This window comes from Otolemur garnettii, unplaced genomic scaffold (assembly GCF_000181295.1).
Source record: "Otolemur garnettii isolate 467f Iridium unplaced genomic scaffold, OtoGar3 scaffold00006, whole genome shotgun sequence".
Lineage (NCBI taxonomy): Eukaryota > Metazoa > Chordata > Mammalia > Primates > Galagidae > Otolemur > Otolemur garnettii.
Window position 1 is genome coordinate 9,831,662 of NW_003852401.1, and position 21,760 is coordinate 9,853,421.

General features: G+C 42.1%; 1 protein-coding gene across 1 annotated transcript in view; it reads right to left on the reverse strand.

The window, feature by feature from the left end:
* ADAMTSL1 (ADAMTS like 1) overlaps positions 1-20,039 on the reverse strand; it is an 898,927-nt gene extending 878,888 nt beyond the window's left edge. The window contains exon 1 of the mRNA XM_012813071.2: positions 19,953-20,039. Coding sequence (XP_012668525.2) covers positions 19,953-20,039 — 87 coding nt within the window. The remainder of the gene's footprint in view (positions 1-19,952) is intronic.
* Positions 20,040-21,760: the final 1,721 nt, after the last annotated feature.

A 21,760-nucleotide genomic window follows, 5' to 3' on the forward strand; every position in this document is an offset into this window, starting at 1 on the left:
GCATACCCCAATAGGTAGAGATAAAAGAATCATAATTAAGGAATGAGCCACAGTGATGGGGGGAAAGCACAAGAAAACAAGAATTTCAACTATTTTATGAAATTGCAAAGAGGAGATATGACATAAAGTCATGTCTATATAAGTCTATAAAGTGACATCAGGCACTCAGAATCCTATGTGTAAACTTGTTTCATAGAAAACCTTTTTTGTTTGTATGTTTGTGTTTTTAGTAGCAGCTACTCAGAAGACTGAGGCAGGAGGACCACTTGAGGCCAGGAGTTTGAAGCTAATCTGGACAACACGGTGAGATGCCCTTGACTCTAAAAAATTAAAATTAGAAAAAGCAAGGAAATTATGCTGTGAAAAAAATTATACACACATGCACATTTGCCATGTTAGGTCACATGGCCTGACTCATGTCTAACGAGATCACGTGAGACGAGACTGAAGGTAGAGAAGAGTGGAAGTTGTAACTAGGGGAGAGTGCTGTCCCCATAATCCAGGGGAGAAGCAGGTCATTTGAAGCAAGATGGTGACACTGAAGAAGTGACTGCATGTGCACCACAGGTGCGGCCGCTGAGACTGCCAGTGAGACAGATATGGGGTGTAGAGACAGGGGGAGGACCAGAGGGACTGCAGTTCATTTGGCCTGAGCAAATGAAAGAATTGAGTTACCTTTCAGGGAGGCGGGACAGCTCCAGGAGAAGCAGCATGCTACTTTATTTTGCTTTGGGGGGATGAGGGAGAGTCATCACAAACCCAGTTTTAGACATGTGAAAACACTGGTTAAATATCCACATAGGAATATTAAGTAACTAGTGAATATCTGAGGCTGGAGTTTAGGAGAGAGCTGAGCGGCAGACACCAATGCAGGTAATGGAGTCTAATTAGCAATTAAAGCCGTGATACTGAGTGAGAGTACCTAGAAGTAAATGTAGAAAGGATGAAAGTGTCCAAGAACTGACCATAGGGCAGCAGGGGAGAGAGGAGAGGAGCCCCCAAAAAACAGGAGAAAAGGGCAATGTGCTGTTCTGAAGGCCAAGTGATGGAAGCCTTTACAGAAAGGGGTAATGATCATGTGCGCTAACGTATTAAGCAAAGTAAGGGCTGGAATGTGTCCGTTGGAGTTGGTAACATGAAGACTGTTGATGGCCTTCATAAAACAGCCTCTGAGGCATGATGGTTATGAAAGTTTGGCTCCCTAAGAGAGCAGATAGTAGGCAGCTCTTATGCAGAGTATTACTGCAAGAGGAGAGAACTGGACAGTGGGGTGATCACTGAAGGGGCAAATCACCTCAAGAGAGATTTTAATATAAAGAAACAACAGTATGTTTGTAGGCTTATGGGAAGTCAAAAAAAAAAAAAAAGAAAGCTTAAAAACAGAAGTTTAAGGCAAAAACAGGAACCAAGATGCAGAAAAGAGGGGAAGAACTCTCAGAGCATTATCACTGGACAGGCAAATGCGCGTGGAATCTAGGGTTATAACCAAGTGGAAAGATGGGCCTCCATCAGGAGGACAGTTTATTCTTCATAGCTGGAGAGAAGTCAGAATACGTGAACTAGATACAGGTAGGCGGGAAAATGTGGACATTTTCTTACAATAGTTGCTATTTCCTTAATGAAATAAGAAGCTGTGAGTTGAGATGGGGAGGAGTTGTGGGAGGGCTGAAGAGAGAAAAGAAACAAACTATTCATCCCAGGGAATGCGAGAGTGGATGGGACTTGGGGAACATCGCTGAGCAGCCAAAGGGCCCATTTGAGGACAGTAATCCTGGATCCAAAGTGAGCGTATTCAGCTGCACAGGTGGGAGTAATTTGGGTTCAGGTTTGGCCAAGTGAGTGCACCAGAGAGAAGGAAGTTGGCAGAGTGATTATAAGGTTTGGATTGCCTGAGGCATTTGAGCTAGCCAAGGAGAGAAGTCAGGTCCTGAGGTGAGTGGACAGTGAGGAGGTGGTAGGAATAGGGTTCATAGGTCCTTGATAATTGAAGAATTACAGAGCTAGGGGTTCCAGAGGAAGTGAATGGAAAAAAAGGAGTGAAATCTAGAGAGTAAAATGCCATAATGGAGATTATGGGGTATTACATTTATTGTTAACGACAAGACTTGGATGCCATCTAAGCTCCATCTGCACGATAAACCCACTCTGGTCACCAGACACAGCTTCCTGATTAGTTTCAATGGGGATAGAGCTAATGCCTTGTCCTTGGTCCCAGACAGCATGTGAAATTCACTATTAGTGACCCGGCTGGCCAGTAGCAAAGCCATTCTCACCACAGTGAAAGCTCTTTTCACTGCAGATCACTTATTATTACAAAGACAAAAGAATAAAGAAGAAAAAGAGGGCATTAAAACAGAGTGACTGGAAGCAAATGGCCCATCCCCCAATAAAACAGATGCAGTTATCTTCACAGTGACGTGCTTTAGATGAAGATCCAGTGACTCACACAAGATTATGCAGAAACCATACATGGGCTTGGTAGAATGACGATGGTTCCCAAAGATGTGTCCTCTCCTATTTCTGGAAAAGAGATCTTTGCAGATGTGATTAAATTAAGGATTTTGCAATGAGGAGATTATTTTGGATTATAGAAGTCCCTGATGCCATCAAAAGAAGCACAGAGAGATTTGACACACACACAGGAGAAAGTAATATAAAGACAGAGACCGAGATGGAAGTCTTGTTTTAAGCCGCTTGGTTTGTGGTCATTTATAACAGCATCCAAAAGGAAACACGTACAACTTAATCTAAGGAGTGCCCACCATGCACAGTACTAGGCTAGGCACTTTGTGCCCAACATGGATTGGGTTTAGTCCCTCACACATAGGTTTTAGCTATCTACTTTAATTGATCAAATCCAGAAATTAATAAGTGAAAGCACTTGAAGAAATGTGTGCTAAAACAGGGGGGATATAATCATAGAACTGGTCACAGTGGAAGAAGAGTTATCCAGATTAGGAATTCCTGAAGAATTCCAGAGTGCTTGCAATTTATTTGTATTTGTTTTTAAAATGACAACACAAAGAATGGTCTGTTGTAATAAGCTGATTACTTAGGTCACTGTACTCAAAATGAAAACATTATTCAGCATAGCATGCACTAAAGGAAATATATTCATCTCCACCCAACACACAGAGAAGACTTAAAAATGAGCAGAATAAAAGTGGAAGTTTATTCCTGTCACCCATTCCAAAGTCCTAGCTTCAGAAATCACCCAAGAAACAAATGACTCTATAGGAGAAGACTTCAAAATTCAGAGATAGAACTCTACTGTGCCTTGAGCCAAAAATGAGTTCACCACTAAGAAGCCCTTCTCATTGAAACAGAAACCACCAGAACAGAATAATCATGAGAGGTATAAACTGTAATTGGCTAGTCACCCCATGGCAAATTCAATCATTTCTCAGTTTTTCTCAAAAACAGCCTCAAGGAACCACACACCCAACCCCTAGCTTTATCTGCTCCACACCCTGGTCCCTCTTTGGAGCAACTGACGGGAAGGTGGCCGACCGCCCTGAAGTGCCAGCCCAACTCTTGGCAGATGTGGCTTTTGACTCATTAACAGTGGCAGCTAAAAACATAATCAAGTACAGCTGTAGGAAAGGGAACTGCCAGAGCTCATGGTTGGCAGACAGGCTCCTGAAATCCCACCCAATTAGCGTTCCTCTGCACAGAACTCTTCTCCTCAGGGGAAGACCTACACCAAAACCCAGCAGTGCGTGGCGTGATGCCAAACCCAGGGACATCCCGACCTGCACACAGGTGGGTCTGAATTATGAATGTAACAGCAGGGGTCCCACTGAGCCATTTCCTCACAGCCTCTACCTTGTGGTCTTCCTCTAAATGAGGCAGGTTTTCAAAGTCCACAGGGGAAGTTGATCATCCACCAACTTGCTACAAAAATCGGCACCACTGTAAAGGTCTCACCAAGCTATAGATCCTTATATATGGGAGCCCCCACACTGTAGGGCTCTGATGCTTAATGGAACTTCCACATATACTAGTCCATATCCTCTTTACTAGTCCTACTAAGGCATCAAGGAAGATGCCAGTGTGACCTCACCTGTCTGCTTTTGGGTTATGGTCACAGTTGCCACAACTTTCTGATAAACATCAACCCAATGCTTTTAAGCGTCCTCAGACCCAGAGAGAGCAGGACAACACTGATCTGAAACTGCACCTTATTCTAACTCACGCCCACATAGGAGAAAAACTCACTTCCATTCAAGTCGGGGGGAGGGGGCTTGGGGTGCTCCCACTGAATGGGCACAACATGGGGATGTATGGCACACCTTTTCAGGGCAGGACATAGCTACAAGAGGGACTCTAATAAATTCAAATACTGTGATTTGGCTGTTTGTACCCTCATACTAACCTGAAATGAAAAAAAGAAAGAAAGTGGGAAAAACAAAAAACAGCTGAAAGAGGCAGGATGTGGAAAACATTTACACTTCTTGGAAAAACAACCAATTTGCAAACTAACTTCTTTGAAATTGCAGAATTTAACATATACAACCACATTTTCCTATGTGAAGGCGATAGTGTGTCTCCAAACGTGGGCCCCCACTTCCACCTTTCAAAAGGGATGGCTAGGTTACAGAGGTAGCCGGCTGACAGAAGGGAAGAGAAAAGGGCAAGTCTCAGAAGCTCCTCGATTCAATTAGGAATAAGGCAGCGGCCCACCTAATCCACCAAGCTCTGAATTACTTCTTTCTTTCTTTCTGCTTAGGAAAAGAGTTCAGAGAGAGGCTCACAAACGGTGGGGGGAATAATGCTCAGGCTCATGTTTCTGCACCTATCCCCTGGCACAGGGAAGAATGGCAGGCCTGAGGACGGCCCAGGTAAGCTCTGGCCCAGACAAAAGTACAGTATCATGACTTCGCAGATCAGTGACAACTGCCTTGTTGTATTATGAACCAGACATGCAATATGTCTTCTGTTCCCTTTAAACAAACAGGACTATTTTTTAACAGCCCATGAGCTGGAGAACAGTATTCTTATTTGTAGTTCATCAAAAAACTATGACTTATCAGGTGATTTAGGAACTGTAAATAGATCATCGGTAAAAAGGCTACATTTTATTAAGGACAATGCTGCTAGCAACCCAATCACAACCCCACCTGGGCTTACACTGAGCCGACAAAATGCTAATCTGTACCTGTCATGATCACAGCTACCCAAGAAGAGCCTGGGACCATTCACTGTTGAATGGTAACAACTAGTTTTGCTCAGTTAGATACATATAGTGCATTTCTAACTGGTTCCCCATCCACCATATCTCACTTTACTATTCTGAGAATGATGAAGCGGGAAAAACTTCCCCTAAAATAAAACTCACACACTTTAATTTGTAGTGATTCCCATCCTCTGGGTCTTGGGCTCCTAAATTCCTGAAAATAATTGTAGGTCCATATGCATGCAAATATCAACTACCCCCTTGCATATACATTTATGACTTTCCAGTTTGCCCACCCTCCTGAGCTCATAGCTCTCCTCCCAGCCTCTGTTGCTGGGCGCTGTGGCCGTGGGATTGAGTTCCTGTGATGGAATAACAAGGACTGGGACTCTGTCAGATTTGAGTCTGGTCAAGAACACAGAAAGGGGCTGTGGGCAGACGTGATATACTCCACTCCCAGAGCTATCCTCCACCCCAGGAAATCTCCCCATTCAATTGTCCACATTCTTTCCCCACTCTGACATCCAGATACAGACATTAAGGTGAAGTCACATGGAAGTCACATGTTAAAGATGACAGAGCCTGCATCAACCCATCAACCACTCAACGTCATCAATCCCCTCAACTTCAGCCCTGCCAACTGGACCTCATGTGACCAAAAAAAAAAAAAAAAAATTATTTAATTAAAACTCTGAGATTTCAAGATATTTTTCTGTTGTAATAGCTTATGTTTCTTTAACTAATACATTTGCATTAAGTGTTGTCATGTTTAAGAATGCATACATTCATTTCAAAAGCAAAGCCAAGTGCGGGGCTATTTTCAGTCAGTGTCTCTTTTCTCAAAAACACTTCATTAATTCTTTTTTCAACAGTTCCAGGCACAACCAGCTAGATATGACATGTGCAGAGGATAGAGTAAATCCATCTCTGGCCTCAAGTGTACCATGTATTAGGGATGGCAGACAGATAATAAAAACAAGGGTATAATGACAAATTACAAGTACTGAAAGAAAACTGGGCATTGTGAGAAATGACGACAGGAGCCATCTAATGTTGGAGGTGGTGGAAGGCCAGGACTTTCCGAGAAGTGATATTTAAGCTGCAGCCTAGACAGATAATCATAAACTAATTCGCTAAAAATAAAGGAAAGAGCCCTCTAAGCGAAGAAAACAAACTGTGCAAAGTCTCTGAAGTAGGAACAAGGTTGATGCCCTTGAGGAACTAAACAAAGACCTGGACAGCTGGATGGCAGTGAGCAGAGTGGAAGAGGCAGAGGACAGGAAGGTGGAAAATAGGGCAGGGACTGGTTCGCCTTGAAGACCCCAGTAGGGGTTTTCGGTCCTATCCTGAAGCATGCACTCTCTCCCACAAGGGGGTGACAATTTATTTTTTAGGGCTGGAGAAGGGTCTTATAGTATATTAAAGGTATGAAGATTTGGGAGGGTGGTGGATTAGGAGGAAATGTCTAAAAGGACATTTTTATAGAAATGATAATGGAAAGGCTGAGAAATATTGTTCTAAAGCAGGGGTGTCCAACCCTTTTTTTTTTTTTTTTTGTTCACCTCTGCCAACATGGGAAGAGTAAGAGTTGTCTTGGGCCACACATTATGGATACAAACACTAAAGAAACTAACAAGTGAAAAAAAGAAAAAAGGTCCATGCATACTTTTGGTGATATTAGAATCAGATACTACAGACAAGCAAAAAAAAAAAAGTCCTCACAAAATTAGCATGTGCCCAGGCTGCAGGTTGGACACCCTGGTCTAAAGGCAGCAGGAAGCCACCAAAGGCTCTAAGCAGAGGAATGTCATGATCTGATGTTCATTTCTCAAAAATCCATCCACCAGGAGTTATTAATATTTTTCTGTGTTAAAGTTTTCATGGCTGGGTATGGTGGTTCATGCCTGTAATCCCAGCACTTTGGGAGGCTGAGGCAGGAGGATCACTTGAGGCCAGGAGTTCAGGGCAGCCTATCTCAAAAAAAAAAAAAAAGAAAGAAAAGAAAAGAAAAGTTCTTATGGCAAAAATGAAACCCCTGTTCATCATTTGTAATTATTTTGGTTAACTGGTATTAACCTACTAGATTAGTGATTTCCACCGGTGTGCCACACACACTAGTGTGCCATGACAAGATCTGAGGTGTGCCACGAAAATTTTTAAAGATCATTACTTAAATTATTTCCTAAAGTTCAAAGCACAGGAAATATATTCTTTTTTTTACTTTTTTTTAGATCAACATAATGTGTGCCATAAGATAAAAAAAAGTTGAAAAACACTGCACTAGATCATGTAATCCAAGCCTCTCATTCTACAGATTAAAAAAAAAAAAAAAGCGTAGAAAGACTACATGACTTATTTGTTCCAAAATCATGAAATTACCAAGTAGCAAGTAGAGTTTAGCTCCTGGTCAATTACCTTTTCTTTCAGCACCCTTCACAAACTTCTCCCCGTCCCTCCACACATGGCGTCATGCGTGCAATTAGTTTGCGTGGCTTCATTTCACAATGATTCATATTTGACCTCCCTTTGCAGAATATATGTACAGATATATAAAATTTATTTTTGTCACGTTACTGGATCTTTAGAGGAAAAATAATGTCCTTGTAACAAATTGTACCCTATCTTGGAAAATGTCAAAGATTTTCAGGTTCCATACGAAACACGAAGATCACTTGGCTCTGCTATTTGGTTGAATGTGTAGAAGTGGGTGGAGTATCCTTAGCTTTTGTTTTAACCACTGGTCGAAGATTCCCAAAGTAAGCCTATTAGTTTCGTATTGAAGTCAAAATAGGTGACTCTCGAAGTAGTCAACTAGAGTCTGAAGGGACTGGTATTGCTTCTCTTTTCTACAGAAAAAGCAGCACACATAAAACAAAATGGAACACCGATTTTCATAGCAGCATTATTGACAATAGCTAAGAGTTAGAAGTAACCCCACTGTCACCCAATAAATTAACAAAATGTGGTATGTTTACATTCATCCCCCGGTATCCCTAAGGAATGGGCTCCAGGACTTCCCTGGGAATACCAAAATCCATGACGCTCAAGTCCCTCACATCAAATGCTGTAAAACGTGCGTCATCTGTGCACATCCTCCTGAATACCTTAAATCATCCCTAGATTACTTATAATACTTAATAAAATGTGAAAGCTATATAAAATAATGATTAAAGCTATGTAAATAATGGTTATATTGTATTTTTAAAATAATGACAAGACAAAAGTTAATACATGTTTAGTACAGATGCAACCTTTTTTTTTTTTTTTTTGCAGTTTTTGGCCATGGCCAGGTTTCTGCCACCTCCTATATATGGGCTGGTGTCCTACTCCCTTGAGCCACAGGTGCCGCCCCCAGATGCAACCATTTTTTTTTCCAGATATTTTCAATCTGTGGTCAGTTGAACCTACAAATACAGGATACAGAGAGCCAAATATCTGTGTGTGTGTGTACGTGTATGCATGCAATGGGATATTAGTCAGTTTTAAAAGGAAGGAAATTCTGAGACACACTAGGACATGGATGAATCTTGTGGACATTATGCTGAGTGAAATAAGCCAGTCACAAAAAGACAAATGCTGTATGATTCCACTTATATGAATTCCATAGAGTAGCCAAATTCACAGACACAAAAAGTAGAATAGTGCTTTCCAGGAGCTAGGGGAAGGAGAGGATGGGGAATCATTGTTTAATGGGTACAGAGTTTCAGTTTTGCAAAATGAAAAGAGGTCTGGAGCTGGATGCAGCCGCATAACCATGGTAATGTACACAATACTACTGCAGCGTATATTTTAAAGTGGTTAAGATGGTAAAATGTTTTTTATATGTATTTGTTATATATAACATTATATTATAAATTAAAAGAAAATTAAAAATATTTGTTCTATAAAATCTGGATTCAGTCAAAAGGCTGCACTGAAGGACCTAGAAGACCACATGTGGCTTTCAGGTCTCAGGCTCCACCCCTGGCTTACATCGGTAAGTGGGCACTCTATAATAATAAACAACCTTTATTTCTCTGCCACTGATTTCTGAAAGAAATTTCGTGATAATCATCCCTCATTAGATGTACAAGATGTATAACAGCGACCGTCAGCAGTACAGACACCGTCCCTGTCCACAGGCAGTGCCACATCACAGGCTGCAGGGCTCATGGACAGTGTGTGTGCATGTGTGTGCATGTGTGTGCGTGTGTGTGTGTGTAACCTCTTCGGCTGGTTTGTGGTAGAGATGGGAAAAGCCTAGAATAAGCACATGAAACATTTCCTTCCTTTTCTCCAAGAATGTAGCAACAGTTGCTGTGTCACACTTGGGAAGAGAAGGTGTCCGCAGCACCTCCTCTCTGTCCTGCCAAGAGTCGGGTCCCTGGACGCCGCGGACAGCTCTCTCAGTGAACATGTGCTCCTCTTCCAGGGACATGATGACTCCCGGAGGAAGCACACAGAAGCCGGTGTGTGGCATGTGACTGGGGGAGAGGGGACAGGGGAGAGGCTTCTTCCCTTTCCCCTGATCATTTCTCTGCTGCAGAGCGACTGAGAGCTGAAGCTGCTCCCAAACATCTGAAAACCATTTACAAAAAAACTGAAGTTCCTACAAATAAAGACACTTCAAGCTGGTGGTTCACGTCTTTAGTTCATGATGTAACTAGACACTAAAATAATAGTGTATGCTCTGGTGGGAAAAATCACTAAACAGAGTTATGAGACACGTGGTCCATTCCCACCTCTCCCACTAACAAACTGGGACAAGTCACTCAATTTACAGGACCTTATTTTTCCAATCTAGAAAGAAAACAGTTCAGATCAGTGTTTCTCAAAATGCGACTTTTGGTCCAACTGTGTCTGAATCCTCTCTGTATGTGCGCAAGGGGAGGGGGAAGTAACCTGTAAAGAAATGCATACTCCGAGGCCCATCCTAGTTTTATTGAGTCAGACCATCTAAGAATGAGACCTCTAATCTGCAATGAGCAGCTTCTTAGCTTTTAGTTCTATTCTTTGGTGACCTCTGGAACTATGCAATACAGCAGAACTGACTAATAAACACTGAAGTTTGTGAACTATGAGACCAAAGAATCTCTAAGGCTCCTTCCAGCTGTACATCCTATAGTTATGAGCAAAGCACAAAAGAAATTTAGGACCTAGATAATCCACTCTACTGCCCCCCAAATGCATAATTCTCTACACAGAGATCATCCCAGTGCAAAATAAATCATTAAAACTGATAGGGGATTAATAACTATTAGAAACCTACTTCCACCATTCATTTCACCTCATCCTACTCCACCACAAAAAAATAGCCTGAACTTCAATCACACCTTCGAGAATAAATTTTAATATCACATATGATATTTTAAAGCCAGATCTTTACATCATGTTAACTCTATGTTCTCTCATTAAACTGTTCCAAATATGAACGTCTAAATTTGTAAAACGATAAAATACTTCTGTGCTGTATCTCTGAGCAAATAGGTTAGACTATGTTTACTTAATAAACAGTAACTGAAAAATTAACAATGAAACTCAAAAATAGGGATGGGGAGAGTACTTATTAATGTGTTTGGCATTCAGTGAATACCAATTCCCCTCCCTACAAAAAAAAAATTCCTGACTTCCATAGCTGAGGAAAGGGTCAGTAAATCCAGAACTACACCCCAGGCCTCTAGACCTCACTCTAGTGTTGTTTTTATAATACTGACCATGTCTTATTTACCAGGAAATAAAAAGTATCAGTCTCTGAAAAGTGTGCATCATAATCAGAATGAGGAGTTTTAATGAGATTTGGAATTGGATCAGCTTAGAAAAATAGATATAATGAAAGAGAATAAATAGTACTGACTTCCAGTTAAACATGGCAGCTTGAACACCATAATTTCTCCATTCTCTCCCAAATGTCTGCTAAAATAACAGTAAATAAATAAAGATGACAAGAAAACTGGAAAGGAGACAACAGCAGACAAGAGATGCCAATAAATTTTTGGAGTATGGAAAACTGGTGGTGGAACTGTAACTGCCTGAACAGAATTGTGGCTGCAGAGACAGACAATGATGAGAAGCAAGACCATTGGGCCTGAAGGGCTTCAGACGTGTGAAGGGGGTTGGGGGGCAGAAGGGTGAAGTTTGCCTACAAGTAGGAATATTGGTTAAAAATCTATGTAAAAATGGCTCCACTGGAAAATAAAATTGAGAAAATCTTTTAGAAAGTGTAACAAAAGCATGAAGAAATAAAAGCAAGATTTTAAAAGATAAATGATCATCCCAGGAGACCCAATAACTAATAGGAATTTTATAAAAAACAAACATATAAAATGCTGGGAAGGAAATGATCAAAGACATATGAAATAAACATTCTCTAAATTAAAGGACGGAGATCTGTTAAAGGCCCATGAAGATCCTAGAACAGTAAATATAAATAGCTCATACCAAGGCACAGCGTCATGAAACTTCAACATAGAGGTCAGCAAACTGTGGCCCACACGTGAAGTCTGGCCCATTGCCTGTTCTGGTAAATAGTTTATTGGAACATAGCCATGATAATTTGTTTACATATTATGGATGACTTATTTTGTGCTATAATGGCAGAGTAATCAGGATACAGACAGTGTAGCCCACAAAGTACAGTAAAGTATAGTGTACTTTGACCTTCACTGAAGAAGTTTGCCCATCTCTGCTTTAGAGCACTGGATAGAAAATGAACATTCTAGAAGTTTCTAGAAACAAAAAACAAAAACCAGGCTGGTGGCACAGGAACCAGATTTAAAATGGCACTAGATACCCCAATGGCAGCATGAGATGCCAAAAGAGAATGCAGCAATGACATTGAAATTTAGGGCTGGCAGCAGGAGCAGGGAAAAAAAATAATTTTCAACCTAAGATTCTATGCCATGTAAAATAAACAAGTATGAAAGTAGAATAACTTTCCAGACACAAAAGTAATTTAAAAATTTTACTTCCATACACATTCTTTTTGCAGGAGTTGTGGAATCTATGAAATAGAGAATGCAACAAAATTTTGTTAAAAAAGAAAAGAGGTCTTAATATTAATATGACAGCTGTGAGGGTATGAGGGTGGCTGTGCAGAAAGCAAAACAACCTACTGACAAGGGAGGACTCTGAAAGAGGAACTGACCGGTATTGTGCCTTAGCATTTGGAAAAGTTACCCATAGACACGCAACAGGTGTATAGCAGCACTGGAGGAAAAAGTGAAAGTTACATAAATTAAAGACTTTTCTTTCAATCAAGGAAATGGTTAACTCCAATGAAAAGAAATGTAAACTAAAAGATACTCAATTTCATTGGTTGCTAGGGAAATGCAAATGAAAACCATAATGAAATATACCTTCTTACCCACTAGGATGGCTATAATCAAAAAGTCAGATACTGGCTTCCTATTGGATTCTTGCTTCTCCATTCTTGTGATACTTTACGAAGAGGATATGTTTCCACCCCATCCAGGTTAATAGAAAAGATGTAAAGTAGACAATCCAATACACACACACATAAGAGAAAAACCAAATCATTCAAGGTGGGGGGTGAGGGAAAGGGGAGGAGGGAGGAGGATGGGCGTGCTCCCGCTTAATGGGCACAATGTTAGGGTGTATGGCACACCTCTTGGGGGTGGCACACAGTTATAAGAGGGATTCTACCTAACAAATGCAAACACTGTAACCTTTGTACCCTCAAATTTGGAACCTTCATACACTGCTAACAGGAATATATAATGTTGTCGCCACTTTGGAAAACACTGTGACAGTTTCTCAAATGATTAAACATAGAGTTAAAATTTGACCCAGTAGTTCCACTCCTAGGTATATATCCAAGAAAAATGAAAACATTTGTCCACGTATAAACTTGTATGTGAATGTTTATAATAGCATTTTTCCTAATATCTCAAAGGTGGGGAAAACACAAATGCCCATAAACAGCTGAATTAACAAAATATGGCAGATTCATACAATGGATTATTCTTCAGCTATCAAAAGGAATTCAGTATGATACACGGTACAATTTGGATGACCCTTGAAAACATTATGGTAAGTCAAAGATACTGGTCACGAAAGCCCACATGTCAGATGATTCTGCTCATATGAAAATCCAGAATGGGGAAATCTTTAAAGAAATAAAATAGATTAAATGCAAAGAAAATTCAGTGGAGAAAGGATAGACTCCTCAAAAAATCATGCTAGAACAATTGAAAAGCCATAGGCAAAAAATGAACTTTGAGAAAATGACCCATATCCTGAACCATACACAAAAATAAATTCAGAACAGAAACTAAATGTAAAACTTGGAACTATACTAGAAGAAAAGCTCTGTGATTTTACATTAAGGAAATATTTCCTAGACACAGGAGCAAAATCACAATCAACCAAGAAACAATATGAGTTCCATTGTTATCAAAACTAAGTTTCTGCCCATCAGAAGATACTGCTAAGAAAATGAAAAGACAAAAAGAGTAGGAGAAAATACTTGCAACTCCCATGTCTGATGTAAATTCATATTCAGAATATACAAAGAATTCTCCCAATTCAATAATAAGAAAACCAGCAGACTAACTATGGGCAAAATATATGAATAGAAATTTTACTGAAGAATATATCTGGATTCCAAATAAATCTATGAAGACGTGCTTACTATCATCAATCATTAAGGAATTGCAAATTAAAACCCAGAACAAGGGACCACTATACCTATTTGTATCGGTAAAATGAAAGACCACTGGAGGTGGTGACAAGGCTACAGAGGAACTGAACTCTTGTTAGCCTGCTAGTAAGAAAAGGGTAAAAACTTTTGAAAAATGCGTTTCTTAATCTTAAAATGTTAAACTTAATACCTACCATAGAATTCAGCCATTCCACCGCTAGGAATGGACATAACACTAACAAAAGCACGTGTCCATACAAAAACTTATGCAGAAATATTCACAGCAACTTTGTGATAGCCAAAAATTGAAAACAAATATACCATCAATATATTCAATCAATAGGTGAATGTTGATGGATGATCAATTGAATTATATCCATTCTCAGGAACAAAGGCAAAGAATTATTGATATACACTATAGCATGGATAGCTTCAAAATAATTGTGCTGCGTGGGAAAAAATGGCAGGAGTTTCATTTATATAAAATTCTAGAATATGCAAACTAATAGACAGTAACAGAAAGTGGATCATTATTTGCCTGTTGATGTTGGATTTAAGGAAGGCAGGGAGCATCACAAAAGGTGATGAGGAAACTTTGAGGTGATGATGTCACGTGTGTGTATATACATATGTCGAAATGGAAACTGTGCACTTTAACCACGTACAGTTGAGTATGTTCCAATTACACCTCAAAATAATACAAAGCAAACAAAAATCCTTAGTAGTCTTTTCTAACCATTCAGAGTTATTATCATGGTAAAGGTACAACAATGAAACAAAAGTGAAAACAATAGCAAGAATGTCCAAGAGGATAACAAAAGAAACAGTCAAGTTTTCAAGATCCCTGGGTGGAAATCAGGTGGGCATAAAGGCAGACATTCTTTCCCGCTCCCCAGGAACTATTTACTGGCTTACTGAATTCCCATCAAGGCTACCATTTAGAATACCACTGTAAATGAAAATAATCAGTTGTTATGTTTGTATGAGCTCTCTCTCAGACACTACCAAAAGGACACAAATTGCCACAAAATGCTATTTTTAAGCAATAGTAATGGGTTTTTGCTCATCGGGCAATACACCCTGTTGCCCGACCTTGTTGATTTTACAATGGATTGCTGTAATCAGGTTATTGAAATCATTTAGTTGATATACCTACTGATTAAAACTATTAGTTTGTTGTGCACTTCCTTACTTTAATTAGGGTAATAGGATGAATTTGGGTTCAGTGTAGGAAATGATATTAATCAGTAAAATAATCAGTCTTATAAGAACCTAAAGAGTGAGGCTGTCTTCAAGCTGCAGGGGAAAAAAAGCATCTGGGAAATTAGGAGGGTTCAGTCAGAACGGGAGAGGGAGATAACTCTTAAAAGCAGAAATTCAGTGAGAAGAAAAATGCTGGGATTTCCAGATAATTTTTATTTGCACTAAAATTGTTCTTTGGATTATTTGGAGGGCATAGATCATGTGTAATTCAGTTTAGGTAGGAGCAGTCCCTGTTTGCAGAGCCTGCTTTTACTATAATTTATACAAGAAAGGCCTGATAACTCTGGTAGTCATGCCTTTATATGTTGAGTGCCAGGATTCAACCAAGAGTCTCCTGAAATTGATAAATAAATTCAGGAAAGTCTCAGGTTCCAAAACCAATGTACACAAATCAGCAACTTTCATATACATCAGCAAAGGGCAAGCTGAGAATCAAATCGAAGACACAATACCCTTCACAGTAGCATCAAAGAAAATGAAGTATCTAGGAATATATTAATGGAGGAGATGAAAGCTCTCTATAGGGAGAATTACAAAACACTGAGGAAAGAACTCGCAGAGGATGTAAACAGATGAAAAAAATCTATCTTGCTCGTGGATGAGCAGAATCAACATTGTTAAAATATACTACCCGAAGTGATTTACAGATTCAATGCAACACATATTAAAGTACCAATGTCATACTTCACAGATCTAGAAAAATAGTTCTATGCTTCCTATGGAATCAGAAAGGACCCCAAATCGTTGATGCAACCTTGTGTAAGAAGAACAAATCTGGAGCTCGCTCTCTCTCTCCCCCGCTTCTCTCTACCTTTCTTCTCTGCTCTCTCTCTTTTGCACCTCTTTGCCCTCGCTCTTCTCTACTCTCTCTTTCTCTCTCTTCTCTTCCCCACTCTCTGCTTATCTCTCTCCCCTCTTTTCTCTCCTCTTTTCTCTCCCCCTCGGTGCTGCTCTGCAACCTCCCTCCCCCCACCAAGAAAGACTTTTTGTACCAAAAAAAAAAAAAAATCTGGAGGCATCATTTTACCAGATTTCAAGCTATACTATAGTATTCTATAGTAGTATAGTCAAAACAGAATGGTACAGGCATAAAAATGGAGTCATAGACTTATAGAACAGAACAGAGAATGCAGAGATGAAATAATCCTCATGTACCCATCTAATACCTGACAATGCAGACAAAACACACACTGAGAAAGAGGATCCCTATTCAATAAATGGTTCTGGGACTGAAACAGGACTCACATCTCTGACCACTCGCAAAAATTTACAATGGATAACAGACTTAAACCCAAGACACGGAACAATAAGAATTCTAGCTAAAATGATGGAAAATCTCGAATAGATATTAACCTAGGCAAATAATTTATGAAGACCCCAAAAGCAATCATAGTAACAACAAAAATAAACAGATAGGAGCTAATCGAGCTATAAACTCAAAAGCTTCTGCACAAAGAGATAATCAATACAGATAAACAACATAAAGAATTGGAGAAAATATTGCATACTATCCATTAGGTAAAGGACTGATAACCAGAATCTACTAAGAACTCAAGAAAATTAACAAGAAAAGGTCAAACAACCCCATTAAAAAGTGAGCAAAAGAACTGAAACTCTTGAAATGAAGATAGACTAATGGCCAATGAGGATAGGGAAAGATGCTTAACATCTCTACTCATCAGGAAAATACAAGTCAAAGCCACACTGAGGCATCATCTAACTCCACTGATAAGTGCATATCAAAAAGTCCCAAAGCAACAGATGCTGGCATGGATGCAGAAAGGAACATTCTTACACTGTTCGTGGGACTACACACTACTACAGACTCTATGAAAGTATTATGGAGATACCGCAAAGAACTAAAAGTAGACCTACCATTTGATCCAGCAATCCCACTACTAGGTATTAACCCAAAGGGGGAAAAAAGACATTTTATAAAAAAACCTTACACTTGAATGTTTATAGGAGCATAATTCACAATTGTAAAGATGTGGAAACAAACCGAGTGCCCACCAATACATGAACAAATTACTAAAATGAGGTATATGCATGCCACCGAGTACAACTCTGCCATAAAAATGGTGACCTAGTATCTCTTGTGACAACCTTGATGGAACTGAAGACCTTATCTTTAGTACTGCTAGAATGGAAAAACAAACACCACATGTATTCACTACTAAACTGGAACTAATTCATCAACATTTATGGGCACACACAAAAGCAAAACTGAATGCAAGCAGGTGGGAGGGAGGAAGAAGGGGTGAGGAAATTGGCACCTAATGGGGACGGTGGACACTTCCTGGGTGAAGGGCACACTCAACAGTTTAACTTAACATCCACAAAAGCACCCTATGTAACCAAAACATGTGTACCCCTGTAATATTCTGAAATTTTAAAAAATGCTAACTATAAAATATTTAAAAGCCTATACAAATACATAAATTCCAAATAAGTTTTAAGTCATCTGGCACTGGCTATCATTATACAATAGAATGATTTCTTCTTGATTTTATATTAAGTATCCTCAAATTTCTGACCCATTTAACTTGACAATTAACTACAATGCCCATGTGATCTTTTTAAAAGTAAAGATATTAAAACAGTGTTGCAAGATTGCTCTGACAAACACCTGACTCTCAGGAATTTTGCATTTTACCAGAATTCAAAACCAACCACTTTAAATTCTTATCTATCCTTTCCCTACCAAGTCTAGTCAGGTTCTGCACATGTGGATAACAGCCCTGAAGAGTGGAACAAGAAAGATCCATTTGGAATTAAACAATGAACCACTCCCCCCACCCCACCCCCACACACATGACCCAAATCTGCTTTCATCACCCTCACCCAGAAGAAATGGTTAAGAAGGGATGCAAGTACAGGTGTGTAATGTTATGAAAGTCAGAGTCCTTAATGCCAAGGAGGCACATGATGACTTGAAGTGGGTTTGAACAGGCCATAGGAAAGCATTTCCTAAAAATACTCCATGAAATTGAAATGTAGGAACTTATATTAGCTTTTAGCTTCTTTGCTGGATCCAAATGTCTGCAGATATTTTAGCAAAATCGCAAGGATAAGGTAGAATTTCTAGCCCTGTGGGTATTTATAAATAAGTCAGGTTGTCTTGATTGGGTTTTGCTGTCCACCTGCCTGGTGTTGTTGACGCTGGCTGTATGTTCGAGAACACAGGCCAACACTCTCGTTTAACAGATGAGGAAATGGAAGGTAAGGGCCTTGACCAAATGACACAGCTAGTTAGGGACAGCGCCAGGACTGGAAGCTACATGTCAGGGCTCCAGAGCCTCTGTTTTAGGCCTTTTTTTTTTTTACTGTTTCCTTTGAGTTTACTTTTGGGGCCATAATTTCTATAAAAATAAGCCATATTAAGGCAGGCCATTTTTGCACAGTGGTTTCCAACCCAGCTGCACAATGCAATCACTTGGGAGCTTTTGACGTTCTGATGCCCCAGCCTCCCCCTTCCCCCAGGATTATGATGTCGTGCAGCTGGGTGTGGCTCTGGCCCAGGAAATTTCAAGGACTCCCCTAGGTAATCCTACTGTGCAGCCACAGCTGAGACGCTCTACCAGGGAGGAAGGCATGATGGGAATAAAACGTGCTAATCATTAAGACAAGCTTTTCCAATTGTTTGTCATGTTCCACTCTAAGCAGGTGTTACCTGCTGAAAATTTCTGTCACTAATTAGGGTAATCCCTGCTTCTTTGGTCCTAGCCTGCTCTGGGCCCTTCCGAGCCTACATTCTTGGTCCCCTCTCTGCCTCTGGAAGAGCACCACTACAATTAAAACGACCATTAAATTATACATTTGAAAACAAGTTTCAAAACGTTAAATAAAAGAGAGGGAAGGCAATCCCCCGATTTGGGCAAGGCTCCACAAGCAAAACAGGGGAAAGGGAGGCTATCTGGCGATAATTCCGGCCAAGAGTATTTGGGCATTTTCCCAGAATTACCCAAGTAATCCTGTGGAAAGCAAATCTACATAGGCTAAATTATGTACAAACTGTCTAAGTCACGGGTTTTAATAAGAAGTTACCTGACCCTGGGAGAGCATGAAACCAAGGACACCACAGGCATCTTGGGTTTGACTGACCCTCAACTCCCACCCAGTTCCCTAAGCAGCTCCCTCCAGGGTCTTGCAATAATAAACCACTGCAAAGCAAACTGGACAGGAGACACTGTTTCCCTCGGCCCCCGAACTCAGGAAAACCTCCCAACTTCTACGCCCCACACTCTGTCTGGCCCCCGGAGCAAACTCGGGGAAGATGCGGACGGGGGTGTGGTCAGGGCCCAGCCTCCTGCGCCAGCAGGAATCCGGGGGGCCCACCTGACCCGGCATCCGCACACCTTACAACGCTCCGCGCCGACATTTGAAAGCGGATGGCACTAAGGTGACGATGTCAGAAGTTCACTGGGTCCCTAGAAGGGCGGAAATGAGGAGGAGTGTCCCATTGCCCGAGCCTCTACCGTGCCAACAGAGCCTCCTCCAGAGCAAGAGAGGGGGCTTCGCGAAGGACTGTCTGGAAAGAGTAGGGGTCGAGCCACCGGACGGCGACCACTCCCCAGCTCGGGTACCGCCTTCTCGCCGGATCTCTGCCCGGCTGGAAGCAGGACTCCAGAGAGAAGCCGACGCAGGGTCCCAGGAGGCTGGGCCGAGGCTAAGCGAAGAAACTGACTTTGCCAGCCCGGAGCTAGCCAACAGGGTCCTCCGTAGCCCCAACCCCCGCGCCACCTGTCCCAGCTTGGGCGGCAGCGCAGCCCTAGAAGAGACCTTCTTGGAAAACAACGCGCCACAAACTGTAGCGCTTCCCGCTGTAACACAGAAGAAAAATCTGGGAGGGACGCAAGACGCAGACTTCCCTACCTGACCGGCGACATAGAGCAGGCACCAGGTGCCACCGAGGAGGCGGGCCAGGAACCCCGGGCGCGGAGGCGTCTCTAGCCTTGCCATAGTCCCCGGGGACAGGAGGGAGCACCAACGAGAGTCTCCGGCGTAGACCCCCCTCCCTCGAAGAAGTAGCCGCCTCCTGGGCGGACTGCAGGGGTCTGCGGCGGCCGGCAGGCGGGCTGGAGGGTGCGCCCGGCGGGGCAGGGCTGCGCTGGGGCAGGCGCGTCTCCGAGCGGCTGTGCGGCCGCGGAGCGGGGCTGCTTTGAATGGGAGCGTGTGCGCTGGGGGTGGGGGCGTTATTTGTGAATGTGCTGCTTGTCTTGGCTCGGGATGGTTCGCGCTCACCGCCCCCCCACCCTAGCACCCCCTCTGGCTTCTGCTCCTCCCTCCAGTGTCAGCCCAGCTAAGGCGGGGAGCGCAGACACCCAGCCGCCCGGGCAGCGATCGTAGTGCGCACTTCGGGAAACCTGAGCGGGGCTGCGCGCCGCCTCGGATTTATTTATTCTTTTTAAAATGAGAGGCGCGCACTCGGCCCACCTTGCTTGCTTTTGGAATGCCATTCTGCCAGCCCTGGGAGAAGGAAAAACTCTCCCCGGATGCTGGCGCTTTCCTGGGAATGAGTCCCAGGAGCCATTCCGTGCGCGTTTTCCCTGGAGCTCAGAACTCCGTATGCTGTTGCTGCCCTGGGAGCCACGCTAGACCCTCCAAGGGCTGGGGACGGTTTTGTGCGTTTAGGGAGAATTCGCGAGCACACATTATGGGACAGAATTGAAAGTTATGTGTGTTTGTCCATGGGGACCTGGGCGCTCTTAGACATTTTCCCATGGAGCTGAATTTGTTTTGCAACTTGGTCAGAAAGAAGAGAGCTGCACTCTCACGAGACCAGGACCCACGACAGCTTGAACCGGGAGCTGTCGTCGTGCACCGGGACCCCAAGAAATTTATGTTGAGGGAAACTGACTTCGCTGGTTGTCTTCCTGCTCGAATGGATTACTGAGGGCTAACTAAGGCACCCCCTCCTCTGACATCTAAGGCTTTCTAACAACAGGTAAACATCGCGCTTTGTCGCAGTTTCTTGCCAGCGCAGCCTGGGCTCAGTTCTTCCTGGAAACCTGGCGCTCCAGAGCCAGTCTCCCAAAGTATCTTTATAAGAAAGCAAATCCCCACCCTGTTTGCAACCGTCTTCCAGGCCACTCCACCCCTCTCCAGCCTTGGCAGTAAAGCTAGAAGAAGCGGGGAGCTGGCCCCACTTCAGTAAACTCAGAACGATAAGGGGATGCAGCGCCGCGTTCATGAAATAACTTTTGTGAAGTTCCCACGTGCGCGCATTGGGACGAACCCAGCATAAAATTAAGACGTCGCCATACTCCCTAGCAACCATTCATTCAATCCACGTATTCCTAAATGCCGACTTCTGGCCAAGCCAAGGGCTTCAAAGTTGTAGCCCATCAGGGACTGAGACAGACGGGGATCCTGCTTATTTTAATTGGGTAAATACACCAGACACAAACTGCTGACAGAGGGAGGCAAAGGCAGGGCAGAAGTGCCTATGGGAAATGAATGTCCTATGTGCCAGGACCAGGGTTTGTCCCCAGAACAGGGCTTTTGTACTTGCATATGGTAAAGGAGGCGCCTTCTCAGAATTCATCTATCTACTCCTTATGTGCATACTTAATGTATGAGTGAGACAGGAGCTCTCTTTGAGCTTAAAATCCCAGAAAGTTAAAGCTCAAGGTCAAAATCCTTAGCGGTTTTTTTTTTTTTTGAAGGGGTTTTAGGCCACA